The 22,085-nt window shown below is 44.2% G+C and overlaps 1 protein-coding gene across 2 annotated transcripts in view, besides 1 other annotated feature; it reads left to right on the top strand.

The window, feature by feature from the left end:
- CG43163 (uncharacterized protein) overlaps nt 1-22,041 on the top strand; it is a 34,340-nt gene extending 12,299 nt beyond the window's left edge. For both annotated transcript variants that reach the window (NM_139971.2, NM_001259744.1), the window contains 6 exons: nt 537-729; nt 14,164-16,233; nt 16,300-17,467; nt 17,530-19,213; nt 19,276-20,045; nt 20,106-22,041. In NM_139971.2, coding sequence (NP_648228.2) covers nt 586-729; nt 14,164-16,233; nt 16,300-17,467; nt 17,530-19,213; nt 19,276-20,045; nt 20,106-21,841 — 7,572 coding nt within the window. In that variant the 5' untranslated portion in view covers nt 537-585 and the 3' untranslated portion in view covers nt 21,842-22,041. The remainder of the gene's footprint in view (nt 1-536; nt 730-14,163; nt 16,234-16,299; nt 17,468-17,529; nt 19,214-19,275; nt 20,046-20,105) is intronic.
- Nucleotides 3,920-13,020: a mobile genetic element.
- Nucleotides 22,042-22,085: the final 44 nt, after the last annotated feature.

The raw sequence follows: 22,085 nt of genomic DNA, 5'->3' as shown, positions 1-22,085 counted from the left end.
TAATTGATTTCGGTGCCTTTTTAATTACAGCCTCTTGTTTGCTTTTCGCAACTTTCTCTCTAGAAGGCGAGCCAATTAAATGATAACAAATTCGAAGGGAAGAGGCGGTTTTTCAATTCCGATGCTGTTGATAGGCAGGCGCCGCTGGCAAGTGAATGGCGCAATCAGAATCTCGCAACCCAAAGCCGACACCCAAACGAAAAACCCCAAGTGGCAAGACAGAATTCTCACCGAAGTTGAGGCCACTGTGCGCGGCGGCTTGTCTGTTTACTGGGCGGGGAATTTGGGGGAACTTGGAGGAATAGGCGGCCTGGGGATCGCACAAATTTATGGCCACATTCAATTGTCAAGTTTATGTGACTGCGGCTGAGGATCGGCCAATATTTGCATAAGAGGCGTCCCTTGATTCCCTAGAATTCTCCCTGGCATTTGAAAGTCTCATTGTCAGGGCTTTATTCTTTTGGGTTTGCTTTATTTTCTGCATGTATATAACTGCTCTATAAACAAAAAACCATCTACTTCGCTTTTCTTTGCAGATATACGAAGATCGGAGTGCGTCCCTAATGTTTCCTCGCTGGCACACAAATGACGAATTATGAGAACATTATAAATTTGCCATTAAACTTTAATGCAAATAATCACGCCGCTGGTAATAATGAGAACAATGCCAAAATTGCCATCGTTGGCGAGCAGCTGCTGAATAAGATGTCGCAGCGGGATTTCTCCGAAGTAAGTCGAAAGGCGAAAGGAAATCGTATTATTGTTTAATTATGCTTTTGGACTGTGGCCATACGACCACCTCAGCCACCGCCCCTTGTCCCAACGAACTCTCGAAAAACATGTTTGCCAGCTCATGTATTTCCAGTTTGCAGTTCAAACACCATGACAATTATTTATGGCCTTCAAATGTATAAAACTTAATCAGGCATTACGCTCGCCGAAAAAAAAATTCAACAAAGCGATGAGATGAGGCAGTGGAAATAAGTCAATAAGAAAAAAGCGAGTCTGTGCGCTTTTTGTACAGGGGAAAAAAAAAGGAAAACAATCAGGGGCAATAATCAAAATGATGGCAAAATGATTTCAATGTTGATTAACTCAGCGGCAAGACTACAAAAGGGCTTAGCTACAAGGGCCAAATTAAACAAAAGCCCAGCCGAGCGGGGAGATAAAAATGCCAAAACGCAAAACCTCAAGCGATTGCGAATGGGAACGGGAATGGGTCTGACACTGACTCCAAACTCCGACTCCTCCTCTGACCCTGACTCCTTTTCCCTGGGCCCTTTCATCATATTCCGCGCTGTCATGTCATGGGCAGGAACAAAAAAAGATCCAACAACAACTTGAGGAACAGACGACAACGTCAACGATGTTGGATAAGTTTCAGGCTCTGTCTCTGCGACGGACCAGTCCAGAATTCGGAATCCAGATGATCAGGGAGTCCAGCATCCAGCATCCAGATTCAGACCCCTGCGGCCTGTCTCGCCGTCTGACTGACTGACTGGCATTCGAGTGTCCCTTTTTGCCAGCTAGACGGACGATAGGAAGTGACCAATCCCTTGCCCATTCCCAGACCCAATCCCGTTCCCCACAGTTTCTGCAATCAGAGAAGCGTGGCCAGGAATTTCGGTTTGGTGGCCAGCGAAGTGGGGGAATCAGCAGCTAAATGAGTGCATAAATTCCAGACTAATGTCGATTTCGATTAAGTCTAAACAGACAAATATTTAAAGGTTACCCTCTGATGGCCATATAAAATAAAATCTTGAATTTAGGTTTGCTTTTATTGCAAAGATACCCAACCCGTCCATAATAATGTGATGTTTGCAACTCAAGCCTGTTCTTAATAAGCTTTTATATTTGTTTTATAATTATGTTTAAATGCAGTTAGTATATTAATCTATAGTGTTATAGGAAATCTGCGTCTTTTGAGATCATTAAGTGGAATACAATCTAAATGAAGAGCATATATTAAACACAAAACGCGGTGTCTAATAAAATTAAAACTTTAATGCCTGGATTAAATTTCTAAGAGGCCCAACTTCCTGCCTACGCTGCAATGGGATAATCGGAGATTAGGCGCGGTTTTTTTTTTTTTCAAAGAGGCAGAGATTCAGAGGAGCTCAGCCCGCAGCTAATTATTTTATTACGCGTTAAATTGCAACAAAATTCTCAAGCTGAGCGCAAAACATGCCAATGTGCGCCACGAGCAATCGTGAAATTGTTTGCATTCCAATGCGGCTGACTTTATCGATGCTCCAGCCTCTGGGGCTAACACACATATGTATACTCCGTACATATGTATATGTGGACAAAAAGCCAACTTGGCCAACGCATACTAGCCCGTTTGGTTCCAGGCGGCAGCCCGAGTGCATCTATGGGTGCCACTTTTTGTCTTACTGAGCGCTCACTTTATTTTCCTCTTTTTTTTTTTTTGCTTTGGCTGCTGGGCGGACAGCCAGGAAAACGGCGACCAGTTCTCGAATCGCAGGTTTTTCTCTTGCATTCCTGAATTCCAACCGCCGACTTGCAACTTCCTTTCTCTACCCGCTTTTCTCCCTTTCTCATTGCATAAAATTCTTGTCCGTCTTTGACTATTTTCTAAAATGCTGCTGTTGCACGGTTGGCCCAAGTTTGCTGCTGCAGTTGCTGTTGGCCATGTTGGTGCGGCAACAGCAACAGCAACAGCCACTGCAACTGCTGCTGCCAATTTAGCTGGAATTGGCGAAGCGAGATAGCCAGACTATCACTTTACATGACTTCTCTATGTGCCATTTGGGCGCCAATTCCTAAATTGACATACACAGCACGGTGTGCAACAATAAAAAAAAAAAAAAAACGGAGCGAAAGGGCAGAAAATCCAGAAAAAGATCCACTGAGATTTTGCGCACTGTGGTAAGGAAAGAAAGGTAGTTAATTAGGAGATACAAATACTGAAAAGTGCCTCCAGTGATCTTGTTACAGATCCGGAGCTCATCCAGCACCAGAAAGAAATGACTCGCGGCAAAAATGGAATTCGTATAGTCAATAAAAGTGGTAGCCAGTTACTTAAAAGATACTTAATTCATTGGAGAAACCGTTTTTATATGCTTTTCAAGGATGCTTTCACGAGTTTTCAGCTTAGCAAATAGTGGGCTTAAACCGTAAAATAAATAATAAAACATAGTGAGCACTTCCCCTAAAGGTATACTTACTTTAAAATAATGTCTACCATCTGTCATCGCTGGATCACGGAATACTCATACTTCTGCAGCATTCCCACAGTCCGAGCTTATCCCTATCCTAAGCCATCGACATTCCGGCTCAAGTTCGGACTGACTACTATTATTATTATTATTTTTTTAGTCAAAGTGATAACATCTGCTAATGCCATTCCGTCTGAATTCCCAGAGCGGCGCTCCCTACCGCCGAAGAACTTCTTCGTTGGCCATTTGGAGGGCATGTTCCTGCTCTCTGTGCGTGTTATTTGACTTTGACCATTGGCAGCAGAAACGCCATATCATGTCTGCGAGATCTACTCGGCTAGCACCGCCAACGCTCGGAAGATGAAGAGTCCAAGTTCGGTTTGGAAAGGGTCCATTAACTAAGTCAGAAGTTGGCGAGGAACTCCTTAGTAACTTGGGATCATATGTGTTTATTTTTCATTTTCAATAACAATATCTAATGTGCTAGTGTATTTAGCAATTCGGTTTCCATGCGCTCTCCTTTTTTCGGTGTTTCCCTTATTTTTGTTTTGTTTTTTTTTTTTATTATTTTTTTTGGCAACGCCCTCTTCATTTGGGCCTTATCGCTGGGGCCAAGTCCGTTTTGGCCGGCTTTTATAGGCAGCATAAAACGAAAATTGCGTTCTGCATCTGTCAGATACTTTGTTGCAGGCTGATTTATTCGAAGCTCGAAGAGTTCGCGGCCAGAAGGCCAATCTAGCTGTTCACACATGAACACGAATATATTTAAAGACTTACAATTTTGGGCTCCGTTCATATCTTATGTAAATGAATCGAGAGCGATAAATTATATTTAGGATTTTGTTATCTAAGGCGACATGGGTGCATTGCTCAAAAACATGTAATTTAAGTGCACACTACATGAGTCAGTCACTTGAGATCGTTCCCCGCCTCCTAAAATAGTCCCTTAGTGGGAGACCACAGATAAGGTCCTCGCCGCTCAAGATAGGCAGATGTGCCCGAGCGTGGGACCTCGATAAGGCGGGGACTATTTACTTAGGCCTCTGCGTAGGCCATTTACTTTAAGATGCGATTCTCATGTCACCTATTTAAACCGAAGATATTTCCAAATAAAATCAGTTTCTTACAAAAACTCAACGAGTAAAGTCTTCTTATTTGGGATTTTACATTTGGTCAATCGAGCCTTTAATCGACTCTGCAGTTTCCCCCTACCAAAGGTAAGGAACTCAGAGAAAGGCCAGCTCCTTTAAGCATCTTACAGCTAAAGGTAGCAAAAATAAGTAACTCTTGTTTCCCCCTACCAAAGGTAAGGAACAGAGTATAAATATAAAAAGCAAAAAGATACAAAAGAATCTTTTATGTTTTAAAACAAGCACCTTATAGTCTATAGCTAAAGGTTGCTTTGTGTACCATTATAAATTGTGGTAAGGCGTGCTTGAGGCCATACATCAGCAATTGTGGAATTAAAAAGTGCATAACAAAAGTGCCTTATAAATGCTCTAATAGCATTAAATCAGCTCATAAATAGAGTGCAGTGTATATGCCATAAGAGCATAAATTAAATAAAAAGTGCCTGAAAACAGTGCCTTATAAATGCTCTAATAGCATTAAATCAGCTCATAAATAGAGTGCAGTGTATATGCCAAAAGAGCATAAATGCCGAAATAAATGGCTAAAAAACAAAAAATCTGACTGGACTACAAAAATAATAAAACGTGCCAAACAAAAAAAAAATCATCTTTAAACATCGACGGAGCCTTAAAGAAGAGAAGGAAGTCAAATTCAAAGGAGCCTCTACCAGCAGCAGAAGCAGCAACAACAGCAGCAGCAGAAGCAGCAACAGCAGTAGCAACAGCAGCAACAACAGCAGCAACAGCAGCAGCAACAACAACGACATCAGCTAAGTCAAAACAAGAATTTTCTGTTTATCCAAACACACATATATATATAAATACATATAAAATACATATACACGTACTATATATATTAAGAAATTACAAAAAATTTTCAAAATGATGTCAGAAAAGACTATTCAATTCCTTAAGAAGCAGTCCGAAATTATTTTGGAAATTAGAAAGTTGGAAGTAAAACCAACATTAACAGATGTAGAAATTCTAAAATTAAATGAGCTTCAAAAATGTTTCATTGCTAATCATAGCAATTTGTTAAAGATCGGCGTTGTCGATCATGAATATTTTAACGCGAAGCAGTATGATTTAATAATGATGGTGTTAGAAAAAATTAAAAATAAAAATGAAAAAATTAAGGGCGAGTCGGTAGAAAACACTTTCCCTAAATCAAACACTGTCCCTAAATCAAACCCTCCCCCTACATTAAACCTTGAAATGCGTGGTCACCCTGAAAAAGAGGGTATAGCACAAAACAACGCTTTAAAAGTAGAGCAGGCATTTCGTAATAATGTTGGCCAATTTCGAGTATATCTAGAAGATACGTCTAAACTAATAGACAGTAGTCCAGATTTCCTTAAAATAAGGAAAAATAAAATTGAATTTTTATGGCATAAAATAGATAACCTGATTGAACAGGTGAATAGTCATTTTGAGAGTTCGCTATTCGAAGAAGAAATTAGCGAACTTGAATTTGACAAACAAAATATTCTTACAGCCATTAATAGTCGACTCAGTGGCACAATAAATAAAGCTGAAATGTCGACGGTTGTTAAGGCGGAGGAGTTACCAACCCTGCCTAAAATACAGATTCCCACCTTCTTTGGTGATTCCAAAGAATGGGATCTTTTTAATGAACTCTTTACAGAGCTCATACATGTGAGAGAGGATCTCAGTCCTTCTCTCAAATTTAATTATCTAAAGTCAGCATTAAAAGGAGAAGCCAGAAATGTGGTTACTCATTTACTGCTCGGCTCTGGAGAAAATTATGAAGCCACTTGGGAGTTTTTGACCAAGCGATATGAGAATAAAAGAAACATATTCTCAGATCATATGAATAGGCTTATGGATATGCCAAATTTAAATTTAGAATCCAATAAGCAAATAAAGACATTTATTGACACGATTAACGAGTCAATTTATATTATAAAATTAAAGGCACAATTACCAGAAGATGTGGATGCAATTTTCGCTCACATAATTCTTCGGAAATTCAATAAAGAATCACTCAATTTATATGAAAGCCATGTTAAAAAGACAAAAGAAATACAGGCACTTTCTGATGTCATGGACTTTTTAGAGCAAAGGCTCAATTCTATATCATCATTCTCACAGGAAGTAAAACCTGTAAAGAAAATGATTAATAATAACAAGAATAAAAATTATAGTGACAATTGTGCATATTGCAAACTACCAGGGCATTATTTAATTCAATGCCATAAATTTAAAATAATGAATCCAGCAGAACGGTCTGACTGGGTAAGAAAAAATGGGATTTGCCTAAGATGTCTGAGGCATCCGTTTGGTAAAAAATGTATAAGCGAGCAGCTTTGTTCGACTTGTCGTAAACCTCACCACACGTTACTTCACTTTGCAGGTCATAATCCAGAAAAAGTGAATACGTGTAGAACAACAGGTCAAGCCTTGTTGGCCACGGCCTTGATTCAAGTAAAGTCGAGGTATGGAGGCTTTGAACAATTAAGAGCATTGATTGATAGTGGCTCTCAAAGCACAATTATTTCAGAAGAGTCTGCACAGATTCTAAAATTGAAAAAATTTCGGTCTCATACTGAAATAAGTGGAGTATCTTCCACAGGAACGTGCATCTCCAAGCACAAAGCGGTTATTTCGATAAGAAATTCTCCGAAAAATTTAGAAATTGAAGCAATTATTCTCCCAAAACTTATGAAGGCACTTCCAGTCAACACGATTAATGTTGATCAGAAAAAATGGAAGAACTTTAAATTAGCCGACCCCGATTTTAATAAACCGGGTCGCATTGATTTAATCATTGGAGCAAACGTATATACTCACATTCTGCAAAATGGAGTTATAAAAATAGACGGTCTCCTTGGGCAAAAAACTGATTTCGGGTGGATAGTTTCTGGATGTAAAAAATCCAAAGGAAAAGAAACCATTGTAGCCACAGCAATAGAAATAAAAGAGTTAGATCGCTACTGGGAAGTGGAAGAAGAAGAAAAAGATGATATCGAGTCTGAAATCTGTGAAAATAAATTTATCAAAACGACAAAAAAAGATTCAGATGGGCGATACATTGTGTCAATTCCATTCAAGGAGGATGTCACCTTAGGAGATTCAAAGAAACAAGCGATAGCTCGTTACATGAATCTGGAGAAAAAACTAAAAAGAAATGAAAAACTTAAGGTTGACTACACTAAATTCATGAATGAATACATGGATTTAGGACACATGATTGAAGTGAGTGATGAAGGCAAATATTTTTTACCGCACCAGGCAGTGATTAGAGATTCAAGCCTTACGACCAAATTGAGAGTAGTTTTTGATGCTTCAGCAAAAACTACGAATAACAAAAGTTTGAACGACATAATGTGGGTTGGGCCACGAGTTCAAAAAGATATTTTTGACATTATTATTAAATGGAGAAAATGGGAATTTGTTGTTTCGGCAGACATTGAAAAGATGTACCGACAAATTAAAATAGATAATAATGATCAAAAATATCAATATATTTTATGGAGAAATTCTCCAAAAGAAAAAATTAAAACATATAAATTAACCACAGTCACTTACGGAACTGCATCTGCACCATATTTGGCTACCAGGGTTCTGGTAGATATTGCAGATAAATGTAAAAACCAAGTTATTAGTGCAATAATTAGGAATGATTTCTATATGGATGACCTAATGACTGGAGCTGATTCGGTAGAAGAAGCTAATAAATTAATAACATTAATTCCCCATGAATTGCAGAAAGTTGGATTCAACTTAAGGAAATGGATTTCCAACAATTCCAAAATATTAACCACTGTGGAGGACACAGGGGACAATAAGGTTCTCAATATTATCGAAAATGAATGTGTTAAAACTTTAGGACTAAAATGGGAACCTCAAAAGGATTTATGTAAGTTCAGCGTAAATTGTAATGATGAATCAAAAAATATAAATAAGCGCGTTGTGTTATCAACGCTAGCAAAAATATTTGATCCGTTAGGATGGTTGGCACCAGTCACGGTTTCAGGAAAACTTTTTATTCAAAAACTTTGGATAAATAAAAGTGAATGGGATCAGGAATTATCCATAGAAGATAAAAATTATTGGGAAAAATATAAAGAAAATTTATTATTGTTAGAGAATATTCGAATCCCAAGGTGGATTAATTCAAACAGTTCTTCAGTCATTCAGATTCACGGATTTGCGGACGCCTCCGAAAAAGCATATGCTGCAGTAGTCTATGCTAAAGTAGGACCTCATGTTAATATAATAGCTAGCAAAAGTAGAGTCAACCCTATAAAAAATAGGAAGACAATTCCCAAACTCGAGCTGTGTGCAGCTCACCTGCTTAGTGAATTAATCCAAAGACTAAAAGGATCAATTGACAATATAATGGAGATCTATGCTTGGAGTGATTCCACGATTACCTTAGCATGGATTAACAGTGGTCAAAGTAAGATCAAATTTATAAAAAGAAGAACGGATGACATTCGGAAATTAAAAAATACTGAATGGAATCATGTTAAGTCAGAGGATAATCCAGCAGATTTAGCATCCAGGGGAGTGGATTCTAACCAGTTGATCAACTGTGATTTTTGGTGGAAAGGTCCGAAATGGCTAGCAGACCCAAAAGAACTTTGGCCTCGGCAGCAGTCTGTAGAAGAACCTGTCTTAATAAATACGGTATTAAATGACAAAATAGATGATCCTATTTACGAATTAATAGAAAGGTATTCCAGTATAGAAAAACTTATACGTATAATAGCATACATAAATAGATTCGTGCAGATGAAAACAAGAAATAAAGCCTATTCATCAATTATTTCAGTAAAGGAGATAAGAATAGCGGAAACAGTTGTTATTAAGAAACAACAAGAATACCAGTTTAGGCAAGAGATAAAGTGCCTTAAAATCAAAAAGGAAATCAAGACAAATAATAAAATATTGTCATTGAATCCATTTTTGGACAAGGATGGGGTTCTAAGAGTTGGAGGAAGATTGCAAAATTCCAATGCAGAATTTAATGTTAAACATCCAATCATTTTAGAAAAATGCCACCTAACAAGCTTATTAATAAAAAATGCTCATAAGGAAACATTGCATGGAGGGATAAACCTAATGCGAAACTATATCCAAAGAAAGTATTGGATTTTCGGGTTGAAAAATTCATTGAAAAAGTATTTAAGAGAATGTGTAACGTGTGCAAGGTATAAACAAAATACAGCTCAGCAAATAATGGGTAACTTGCCAAAATATAGAGTGACGATGACATTCCCGTTTCTTAATACTGGAATAGATTACGCAGGTCCTTATTATGTTAAATGTTCAAAAAATCGTGGCCAAAAAACATTTAAAGGATACGTTGCTGTATTCGTTTGCATGGCCACCAAAGCCATACACTTAGAAATGGTAAGCGATCTAACTTCAGACGCATTTTTAGCAGCACTCAGAAGATTTATTGCTAGACGGGGAAAATGTTCCAATATCTATTCAGACAACGGAACAAATTTTGTAGGAGCTGCAAGAAAATTAGATCAAGAGTTATTTAATGCAATACAAGAAAATATAACGATTGCAGCGCAGCTTGAAAAGGACAGGATTGATTGGCATTTTATTCCCCCGGCAGGACCTCACTTCGGAGGTATTTGGGAAGCTGGAGTTAAGTCAATGAAATACCATTTAAAGCGTATAATCGGCGACACTATTTTGACTTATGAAGAAATGTCAACTCTTTTATGTCAAATAGAAGCATGCTTAAATTCAAGGCCATTATACACTATAGTTAGTGAGAAGGACCAACAAGAAGTTTTAACACCAGGTCATTTTTTAATTGGAAGACCACCTTTAGAAATAGTCGAACCAATGGAAGATGAAAAAATCGGAAATTTGGATAGGTGGAGACTTATCCAAAAAATGAAGAAAGATTTCTGGGTTAAGTGGAAAAGTGAATATTTGCATACGCTCCAGCAAAGGAATAAATGGAAAAAGGAAATTCCTAATATAGAAGAAGGGCAAATAGTTTTATTAAAGGATGAGAATTGTCATCCTGCAAGATGGCCTTTAGGAAAGGTGGAAAAGGTGCATAAGGGGAATGATGATAAGGTCCGAGTGGCTAAAGTAAAGATGCAGGAAGGATATATCACTAGACCCATTACTAAAATTTGTCCCTTGGAAGGAATAAAGTCTGTTGACAAAAATGAGGCTGACCAAGAGCCAAAAAGACGAACTAGAGCGACATCGGGAATGTCCAAGATCGGAATCATTATGGCAATGTTGTTGTTTGTGTTAAGTTGTCAAGTTTCTAGCGCATTACCTAAAGATATAGCACCAAGATATTCTATAGACAAAATAAATAAAACCTCAGCAATATATCTAGACCCGCTAGGAGATGTTGAGATTGTGAGTACTTCTTGGAATTTGGTTATCTATTATAAAATGGATCCATATTTTAAAATGTTAACAAAGGGTAATGCGCTTATACAAAGTATGAGGAAAGTTTGCGAAAGACTTCATAGCTTTGAAGAGCAATGTAGTCTAGTCTTAGATAATATGCAAAGTCAGTTATCGGAACTTGAAGAAAACAATAAATTGTTTATGATACAGTCTAGATCTAGAAGCAAGCGTGCTCCTTTCGAATTTATGGGTTCCTTGTATCATATTTTATTTGGTATAATGGATGAAGATGATAGAGAGCAATTAGAAGAAAATATGAAGAATTTGTTAGATAACCAGAACAACCTTGATAAACTAATTCAAAAACAAACATCTGTGGTTGATTCAACTTCTAATCTATTAAAGAGAACAACAGAAGATGTTAACTCCAATTTTAGAAGTATGCAAATAAGAATTGAGAACATGACAGAAGTTCTTAAAGAAAATTATTATGTTTATAAGGAATCAATAAAATTCTTTATGATTACGAAACAGCTACACTCATTGATTGAAGAAGGCGAAAAAATTCAAGCAGGCATTATAAGCCTGTTGATTGATATTAATCACGGTAGGCTAAATACAAATATTCTCAGGCCAAATCAGCTTAAAAAAGAAATTGCCAAAATTCAGCAGAGTCTTTCGGAGAACCTAGTAATTCCAGGAAAACGGTCAGGTACGGAACTTAAGGAGGTGTATACACTGTTAACAGCCAGGGGTTTATTCATCGACGATAAATTGATCATTAGTGCAAAAGTGCCTCTGTTTAGCAGGCATCCATCCAAATTGTTCAGGCTTATTCCGGTGCCAATTCGAAATGAAGATCGGATAATAATGGTGCATACAACGTCCGAATATTTAATTTATAATTTTGAGATAGATTCCTATCACATAATGACGGAAGCCACATTAAATCAATGTCAGAAATGGCAACTAAATAAGAGAATATGCAAAGGAAGTTGGCCCTGGAATTCAGCGAATGATAATGCATGTGAGATTCAGCCTCTAAAGCCAGATAAAGCGGCGAACTGCATCTATAAAACAGTAGTCGACTCTAAAAGTTACTGGGTAGAGTTAGAAAAGAAAAGTAGTTGGTTGTTTAAGGTTCCTGCGAATTCAAAAGTCCGTCTGCAATGTACTGGCTCTCAAATTGAATTGTTTGATTTGCCTCAGCAAGGAGTTTTAAGCATTGCGCCATATTGTACGGCAAGAACCGACGATAAAATTCTAGTTGCCCACCATAACATTCAGTCCGAAAGTGAAGAATTATTATCAACACCTTATATAGGAGAAGTTAGTGAAGCGCCGAAGATTATTTGGGATCCGCTGAAACTATCAATATTAAATCATACTGAGGAATTTGAACGATTGAATAATGAAATTAAATTTATGAAAGAGAACCATCAAAAATTGAAAGATTTACATTTCCATCATATTTCCGGACATGCTGGATTAATTATTGCTTTAATACTAATGATAGTATTAATAATATATTTCATACGGAAATGTGCTGTGCAACAAAGAATGCAAGCAATAACCTTTGCAGGTCCGTTGCCAGTACTATAAATATCAATAGTAAATAAACAATAAAATAATATAACAAATAAAAATATACAGTCCACTATATCGTTGTTTAATAGAAAATGTACTTCTACATAGAAAAAGCAAAATGTTTAAAATAAGTTAATTGAGTACAAATTGTTGAATTAAAAATAATATAAACCATAATTGTAATCCAATAAAATTAAAAGCCAGAAAAACTAGGCCCATTGAAATCTTAGTTGCAAAATAAATGAACATATATCAAATAAATACAGTCCACTACTGTTATAAATGCAACTAATATACTAATGTACATCTCAGCTTGCTGGCCCTTTGGCAGAATGTTCACACATGAACACGAATATATTTAAAGACTTACAATTTTGGGCTCCGTTCATATCTTATGTAAATGAATCGAGAGCGATAAATTATATTTAGGATTTTGTTATCTAAGGCGACATGGGTGCATTGCTCAAAAACATGTAATTTAAGTGCACACTACATGAGTCAGTCACTTGAGATCGTTCCCCGCCTCCTAAAATAGTCCCTTAGTGGGAGACCACAGATAAGGTCCTCGCCGCTCAAGATAGGCAGATGTGCCCGAGCGTGGGACCTCGATAAGGCGGGGACTATTTACTTAGGCCTCTGCGTAGGCCATTTACTTTAAGATGCGATTCTCATGTCACCTATTTAAACCGAAGATATTTCCAAATAAAATCAGTTTCTTACAAAAACTCAACGAGTAAAGTCTTCTTATTTGGGATTTTACACTAGCCAAGGTATCCACCGAGACTCACGCCTCGCCAGCTGGCCACGTTTCCTATCAAGGACTGGCCAACTGGGCACTCGGTTGGCAGTGCTTCACAGTGCTGGCCTAATGCATTTGCATACTCATTGCATTTAATTGCTTCAAAAAATATGTAAAAATTTCCACGTCGTTGTCACGGTCTCGTCTCTCAACGTCCCGGCAATGTGGATTTGGCCGTGACCATGGCCATCGGTGGCCTATGCCAAAAAAGGCCACAGATCCACAGCTACTCAGCTAGTAAGCTACTGATTCACCAGCAGCATAGTCGTGGTCGTCTGTTCACTTCAGTTCTTGGGCCACGAATTCGTGGAATTGCTTCCGCATTTGATGGCCTGGCCAGCGAACAGGATCGGGAGCTGGGAGCTTGGAGCTGTGAGCTGTGAGCAGTGCGAGCTGTGAACAGCAGTTGGCCGGGAAACGTGACTCGGTGGCCGCATACCTGTGTTCCGAGGGCAGGCGACTTGACTTGGCCGCCAAGCTGGTGCGTCGGCATTTAACATAATTACAACCCACTGACGGACCGCACTGTGGGTCAGCCAGTCGGCGGGGTTTACCTGGAAATAAAGGTTCTACGGGATACGTTGAAGATTAGGAACATTGGATAATAAACAAAATAAAGGCAGGGTAATTTAAAAATCATTAAACTTCCCTTTCAGCTGCCATATATATTGTATGTATATGTATTCATTCCATTTGATCAAGTATCTTTAGTTTTCTGCTCTGAAAAATGCAACTCAAGCCCACTGTACTTCCCAATAACAGCGGCAGATGTGCAATCATACAGACTCTTCCCTCAATTCTGCAAATCCCCAACTGGCACTCCTGGCACCGCCTGCTCCTTCACTTTTGTACAGTTGTGTTTATTGCTCTACTTAGGCCATCGCATTGTGGAATGCTCCTCATCCCAGTAATTTGGCCATAATCAATGCTAACTCTAATCGGTTACACGTAGAGAAAATATCAACTGAATTGATATATTTCGAAGCAATGATCGATGAATGCTCTTCCTAAGAAACCCCTTTAATTAATGCCATCCACTTGACCCATTTATAAAATATAGTATAAAAACACATGCTCACTTGCTTGAAATATTTTCCATCCGCAGAATGAGCCGGAATGCACGCCGGAGTTGCCCGCTGCAAACCGCGCCCTCTTCCTGGAGAAGGTGCGTCAATCGAATGCCGCCTGCCAGAGCGGTGACTTCGCTACGGCCGTGCTGCTCTACACAGATGCACTGCAGCTGGATCCGGGCAACCACATCCTGTACAGCAATCGATCGGCTGCGTTGCTGAAACAGGGTCAATTTACGGCCGCTTTGCAGGATGCGACGCAGGCGAGGGATTTGTGTCCGCAATGGCCAAAGGCGTACTTCCGTCAGGGCGTGGCGCTGCAGTGCCTCGGTCGTTATGGTGAGGCTCTGGCTGCCTTCGCCTCCGGATTGGCCCAGGAACCGAGCAACAAACAGCTGATGGCAGGCCTGGTCGAAGCGTCTTTGAAGAGTCCTCTGCGTGCGGCACTGGAGCCCACGTTGCAGCAATTGCGCACCATGCAGTTGCAGGAGTCGCCATTTGTGGTCAGCTCTGTGGTGGGTCAGGAGCTCCTGCAGGCGACACAGTATTCGGCGGCGGTGACTGTTCTGGAGGCTGCTCTTCGCATTGGCAGTTGCTCCCTGAAACTGAGGGGTTCTGTCTTCAGCGCCTTGAGTTCGGCGCACTGGGCCCTGAATCAGTTGGATCAGGCTATTGGCTACATGCAGCAGGATTTGGCGGTGGCCAAATCCCTGGGAGATACCGCAGGCGAATGTCGAGCGCATGGCAATCTGGGCTCGGCCTACTTCAGTCAAGGAGCCCACAAGGAGGCACTCACAGCGCATCGCTATCAACTCGTCCTGGCGATGAAGTGCAAGGATACTCAGGCGGCAGCCGCAGCCTTGACCTCACTGGGACACGTGTACACGGCTAGCGGGGATTACCCCAATGCCCTGGCCTCCCATAAACAGTGTGTGCAGCTCTTCAAGCAACTGGGAGATCGATTGCAGGAGGCTCGAGAGATTGGCAACGTGGGAGCGGTGTACTTGGCTCTCGGAGAATGTGAAGCCGCCTTGGACTGCCATTCGCAGCACTTAAGACTGGCACGTAAGTTGCACGACCAGGTGGAAGAGGCCAGGGCGTACTCCAATCTGGGCTCTGCTCATCACCAGCGGCGTCAGTTCACCCAGGCGGCTGCCTGTCACGAGCAGGTGCTCCGGATTGCCCAAGCTCTGGGAGATCGATCCATGGAGGCGGCTGCCTACGCGGGCTTGGGTCATGCGGCTCGATGTGCCGGTGATGCCAGTGCCTCCAAGAGGTTCCACGAACGCCAATTGGCCATGGCATTGGCAGCGAGGGATAAACTGGGCGAGGGAAGAGCATGCTCTAATCTCGGTATTGTCTACCAGATGCTTGGATCCCACGATGCCGCTTTGAAACTGCATCAGGCTCATCTCGGGATTGCCCGCTCCCTGGGCGATCGAACGGGCATGGGCAAAGCATACGGGAACATGGCCAGGATGGCTCACATGGCTGGATCCTACGAGGCAGCGGTGAAGTACCACAAGCAGGAACTAGCCATCAATCAGGCGATGAACGATCGCAGTGCCGAGGCGGCCACTCATGGTAATCTGGCCGTAGCCTATCAGGCACTAGGGGCCCATGATGCAGCCTTGACCCACTATCGAGCGCATCTGGCCACCGCAAGATCCTTGAAGGATACGGCTGGAGAGGCATGCGCCTTGCTTAACCTGGGCAACTGCCTGAGTGGAAGGCAGGAGTACGAAGAGGCGGTGCCTCATTACGAGAGTTACCTGATGCTCGCCCAGGAACTGGGTGACGTGGCTGCCGAGGGTAAGGCGTGTCATCTACTCGGCTACGCCCACTTCTCGCTGGGCAACTACCGGGCGGCTGTGAGGTACTACGACCAGGATCTGGCCCTGGCCAAAGATGCCCAACATCGACCGAACATGGGCAGGGCATACTGCAACCTGGGACTGGCTCATCTGGCCCTGGGACACACTGCTGCAGCGTTGGAATGTCAGCAGCTGTTTCTAGCGGTTGCCCATGCCACCAATCAACTGCCAGCCAAGTTTAGAGCATTGGGCAATATTGGTGATATCCTCATACGAACGGGATCACATGAGGTAAAGAAAAGATTCCCCCTATTCCCTTCTCTGATCGTTCTCAAATCCTTTTCTCATTCTTTCTAGGAGGCCATTAAGTTGTATCAACGTCAGTTGGCTTTAGCCAGAGCAGCTGGAGATCGTTCCATGGAGGCAGCTGCTTGTGGAGCTCTGGGATTGGCCCACCGACTGATGCGACGTTGGGACAAGGCATTGGGTCATCACACCCAGGAGTTGACGCTGCGCCAGGAGCTGGGCGACTTGTCCGGCGAATGTCGTGCCCATGGGCACTTAGGAGCCGTGCACATGGCTCTGTGCAGTTGGACGAATGCGGTGAAGTGCTATCAGGAGCAATTGGAACGGGCTCAGGAGCAAAGGGATGCTGCAGTGGAGGCGCAGGCGCATGGAAATCTGGGCATTGCTCGACTGAACATGGCCCACTATGAGGCGGCCATTGGCTGCCTGGAGGCGCAATTGGGAACCCTAGAACGCGTATCCCTGCCCTCCACTCAAGCGGATCGAGCGCGAGCGTTGGGTCATTTGGGTGATTGCTATGCCGCTCTAGGAGATTATGAAGAGGCGCTTAAGTGTCACGACCGTCAGCTTCAGCTGGCTTTGGGTTTGACCAGCCATCGCGATCAGGAGCGCGCCTATCGAGGATTGGGTCAAGCCAGAAGAGCACTGGGTCAATTGCCTGCCGCTCTGGTTTGCCTCGAGAAACGTCTGGTGGTTGCCCACGAACTTCACAGTCCAGAGATCAAAGCATTAGCCTATGGTGACTTGGGTCACGTTCATGCCGCCCTCGGGAATCATGCCCAGGCGTTGAACTGCCTGGAGCATCAGCGTGAGTTGGCGCAGGGTCTGCAGGATCGAGCTCTGGAATCGGATGCCATGTGTGCCCTCGGGCAGGTGCAACAGCGAATGGGGCAGCATGCGCAAGCATTGGAGCTGCACCGGCAAGATCTGGAGATTTGCACGGAACTCTCTGCACCCGCCTTGCAAGCCAGAGCTTTGAGTAATCTTGGATCCGTCCACGAATCCCTGGGCCAGCAGGCAGAAGCCCTCAAGTGCTATGAACGGCAATTGGAGTTGAGTACGGATCGCTTGGCAAAGGCGATGGCATGCCTGGCATTGGGAAGGGTTCACCATCAGCTAGAGCAACACAATCAAGCGGTGGACTATCTGCGGCAAGGATTAGCAAGTGCTCAGACCACGGGAAAGTCAGAGGAGGAAGCGAAGATAAGACATCAATTAGGTAAGTGGGAAGTAGCAGTGATTTATGACCATTTTTAACCTTTCTCTGGATCCTCCCCGTAGGTCTTGCCCTACGATCCTCTGGCGATGCCGAAGGAGCACACATTCAACTAGAGACTGCCGCCCAACTGCTGGAGTCCGTGCGCCATGAACAGCGAAGTCCGGAGACGCGCCAGGCTCTCTACGATCTGCAGACCACTTGCTATCAACTGCTGCAAGTTCTCCTCGTGGCATTAAATCGCAATGAGGATGCCCTGGTGGCCGCCGAGCGATGCAAGGCGCGCGGCGGAGCAGATGCCGTGAGTGGAGAGGGCTCCAAGGTTCCGTTGGCCGACAGCGAGTCCATTCAAGAGACAGTAGACCGTGGTCGCACGACCGTACTTTACTACAGCTTGGCTGGTGATCAACTCTTCACCTGGCTGCTGGAACCACATGTTGGCATTGTACGTTTCCATGCTGCCAAAATCGATGCCCACAGTCTGCAGCTTCCGTTGTCCCTCAGCGAGGAAGAGGAGGAGGAGGAGGATCTGGAGATGGAGAGGGAACTTAAGTTAAACAGGGATCAGAATCAGGATCAGTCTGAAGACCAAGGAACATCCAATAAGGCAAATCGATTACTGGAACGTTATATGAGCTTGGTAAGAGATAATCTGGGTGTGAACTCACAGAGTCTCCTTCACGAAGGCGACGGCAGTGGATGGCGTGCCAGCACGGAACAACTGTTGGAGGATCTGCCTGGAGCTGGAGGTTCCGGCGGAGGAGGCTTTCTTCGCATGGTTAGCCGAAATCAACTACTCAACTCCTCGAACTACTCGTTGAGTTCGCTTTTCTCGGTGGGATCGGTCGGTGGCTCAGTGGCCAGCCTGCAAGGCTCTACGCGATCCGTTGGCAGTCGAAGTTCCCGAAGAGCACCCGGCTTGCCGGTTTGGCGGGGACCATCCTGCCTGCACATTCTGTACAATCTTCTGTTAGCGCCATTCGATGATCTATTGCCAGCTGGAGAAGCCGATACCAACCGACAGGGCAGAAGGGAGTTGGTCCTGGTACTAGATAGTTCGCTATATCTGGTTCCATTTGCAATTCTGAGAGCAGCTCAAGAAGATGGAGAATACTTGTGTGAGAGGTGTGCAATTCTTACAGCCCCCTCACTGCAATCTATGCGCAGTCGTCCGAGGATCAGACGGGATCGAGCTCGTCCACCTAAGGCTCTTGTGGTTGGAGGACCACGTATTCCATCCAATCTCGCAGAACTCTGGGGTTGGGCTGGAGCTGAATCGCCAGCAGCCTTGCAAGAGGCCGCCATGGTGGCTGATATGCTGCAGGCCACCGCACTGGCCGGTTCTAATGCCACCAAGGAGTCAGTGCTGGCGGAGCTTCCGTCCGCCGAGTGCGTCCACTTTGCGGCGAATATCAGCTGGCAGTTGGGAGCAGTGGTCCTGAGTCCTGGCGATGTGGTTACGGCTGAACAGCAGGAGCAAAAGGAGCCGCACGAACCCCAGATGACTGATTTCACATTGGCAGCTGGAGAATTGCGACAGCTGCGTCTGAGTGCCCGCCTTGTGGTCCTGAGTTCGTATCACTCCGTGGAACCCATCACCGGAGACGGAGTAGCACAATTGGCCGGGGGTTGGCTTTTAGCCGGAGCCGGAGTCGTGCTTATATCGCTCTGGCCAGTTCCGGAAACAGCGGCCAAGATTCTACTGCGCGCATTCTACTCTGCCTTGTTGCAGGGTGCCCGAGCAGCCCGGTAAGTAATCATCGTATTCTCAATATCAGAATCGCAATACTAATGACTTTTATTTGTTGCAGCGCTCTTGCGGAAGCCATGCAAACAGTGCAGCACACCAAACACTTTGCTCATCCGGCCAACTGGGCCGGTTTCCTACTGGTGGGCAGCAATATCCGGCTATCGAACAAGGTGGCCATGGGACATGCCCTATGCGAACTTCTCCGAACTCCAGAACGTTGTCGAGATGCGTTGCGCGTGTGTCTGCATCTGGTGGAGAAGAGTTTGCAGCGAATTCACCGCGGCCAGAAGAACGCCATGTACACCACTCAGCAGAGCATAGAGAATAAGGCAGGACCGGTTGCCGGCTGGAAGGATCTGTTGATGGCAGTGGGCTTCCGTGTCGAGCCGGCCGCCAATGGTATTCCGGCCAGCGTTTTCTTCCCCCAAGCGGATCCCGAGGAACGACTGGCCCAGTGCTCAGCCAGTCTCCAGGCCCTTCTTGCCCTGACTCCGGCTACGCTCCAAGCTCTGGGCAAACTGGTTCATGTAAATAGTGCCGAATATGCGGGCGACATCATAGCAGTGGTGCGCAATATCCTAGCCCAGTTTCCTGGCTCCAATCCCGCCACCGGTTCAAGTTCCACCAAATCGGATGCCATCGCCGAGACTTGTTTTATTGAGATGCCGCTGAGTGTAAGACTCTGGAGGGTAGCCGGGTGCCATGAACTGCTCGCCTCCGTGGGTTTTGATCTTACGGAGGTGGGTGCGGACCAAGTGATCCTGCGCACCGGTAAACAGGCCAATCGCCGGCAGTGCCAGTTTGTATTGCAGGCACTTCTAGCCTTGTTCGGTAAGTAATGCTGCATTACCTATGGCTATGATAATGATAATAATAATTTACTCACTTTAGACACCCGTGAGGCTCCTAAAAACCTGGGATTGGATAGAGACTCCGATCACAGCAGCAGCTGTGAGTCTCTGGCAGAACCGGAAATGGACGTGGCTTCAATTCCGCCCGCGGCCAGCAGCACTCCCTCCGTAAATGGGGGTAACAAAGCACCGTTGCCCTTGCATCCACGCAGTGCCTTCATCTCATATGTACGACGACGTGGAGAACCTGATGGTGGACGCACTGATGCTATTGGCGGGGTGGGAAGTGGCGCACTGGACTCCAGTCTGGCCAACACCACCGACAGTGAGCATTCCCTGTCGGATGGCTATGTCACTCAACCTGGCTTTGGATTATCCAATCCTCGACTTGGCTATGCCAGCATGCGTGCTCCGGTGCGAGTTTCTCGACCTGGCGGAGGTGGCGAAAGCGATGCAGCCTTTACTCCCAGTCCACCAGTGACCGATCCGAGCTTATCACTGGCACTGGCTCATCAAACGCGCATTAGAAGTCTCTACTCCCAGACCAGTTCAGCGGCAATAGTTCCACCGGTAGCAACGACCCTGAATAGAAGACCGGATAGTTCTAGCTCGGCCAGCAGCACCACCGATTGGGAGGGATCTGGGCATGCAACTGTACTGAGACGTGGCGTTAGTACAGCAATCCCCCAACAGCAGCCACCATTACCACCACCACGCCCACCAACCTTCCACAATTTGAGCGTGGGTGCAGGTGGACGCAGCAAACCCAAGATCAAATTGGGTAGTGCTCAGAGCTCTCTTGCTGCGCGGGTTAATAAAGAGCATGCTCTCTTCATGGACCGGCTCAGTGTGAGGACGGAGTTAAGTGCACCTGGAAGTGGAAATGCCATGACCAGTGGATCTGCTGCAAGAAAGCCCCTTGCTCTGCCCGAGGAGGAGGATGTTTCGAATGTTGTCTTTAATCCATCCAGCTTGTACTTTTCGCAAACGGACTCTGATCTGCTGAACGAACCCAAGCAGGAGGAGACTCCTCCGCCCACCAAGTCGAGTACAAAAAGCCTCCAAGACAGTATGATGCGCCACATGAATCGCGAACTGACTCCAAGCATTTCGGAAATGTATCATGATCGAAATGTGGGCTTAGGATTGGCACCACCGCTGTCCAAGCTTCTGTTGAGTCCCAACTATGAGGAGCAGGAGGTAGTATCCATAACTGAGGCCTGTCCACAGTCGGGTGCTAATCTCAAGACTCTGGTGGACGCTGTCAGCGAGTTGGAGCTAAGTGGCAGCTCATCCGGAGCCACTATGCCCACGGTGGTGGGTGGAGGAGCCAATGAAGTAGAGGGCACTTCGGGTACGTCCGCAGAAGCCACGTGTCCCATTTGTGGTGAGCCCGCCGACGTCATCTGCCGCTGCAAGGCGGTCACCATTCAGAAGAAGAGCATACTTAAGCCCTGGCTTAGCAATGTACCGGATAGCAGTTTGGTGCAGGCCAGCGAACTGACCACAGCCGATATATTGGAGCGTCGTCTAGAGATTCATACGGCCACGAGTTCCGAGCTTCGCTCAGGAGCTCCATACTCTGTAGATCTTTCTCGACGTGATGAGGGCGATGGCCGATCTGTAGCCGATTCTCAGTGCAGCAGCAACTACAAACGAGTGTTGGCCAGTGCATCCGGAGGAGCCCTTAGCCTGGCGGGGATCGGAAAGGGAAGCGAAGCGGAAGCGCAGAGTGCTTCCTCGGGAGCAACCTGCTCATCTGCTCGCCTTGTCTAAACCTATTCGATCCCTCGTACTAAATATATTTATTTCTTTGATAGTCTTCAATAAACTGATTTTAGGCATAACTTATATTCATAACCAAGCCACTGATTAAAATTTATTCAACTATGTAAGTCTACAATAAGATCCCCCCAAGTTAATAGGATTTATAGAATATGACTTAGCAAAAATAAACTGTTATACTGAATATCCGCAAATGAAAATGTTGTTTTATTTTAAAAGAATTCCGCTCGAATCA

This window comes from Drosophila melanogaster, chromosome 3L (assembly GCF_000001215.4).
Source record: "Drosophila melanogaster chromosome 3L".
Taxonomy (NCBI): domain Eukaryota; kingdom Metazoa; phylum Arthropoda; class Insecta; order Diptera; family Drosophilidae; genus Drosophila; species Drosophila melanogaster.
This window is presented reverse-complemented; position numbering and strand designations above follow the sequence as displayed.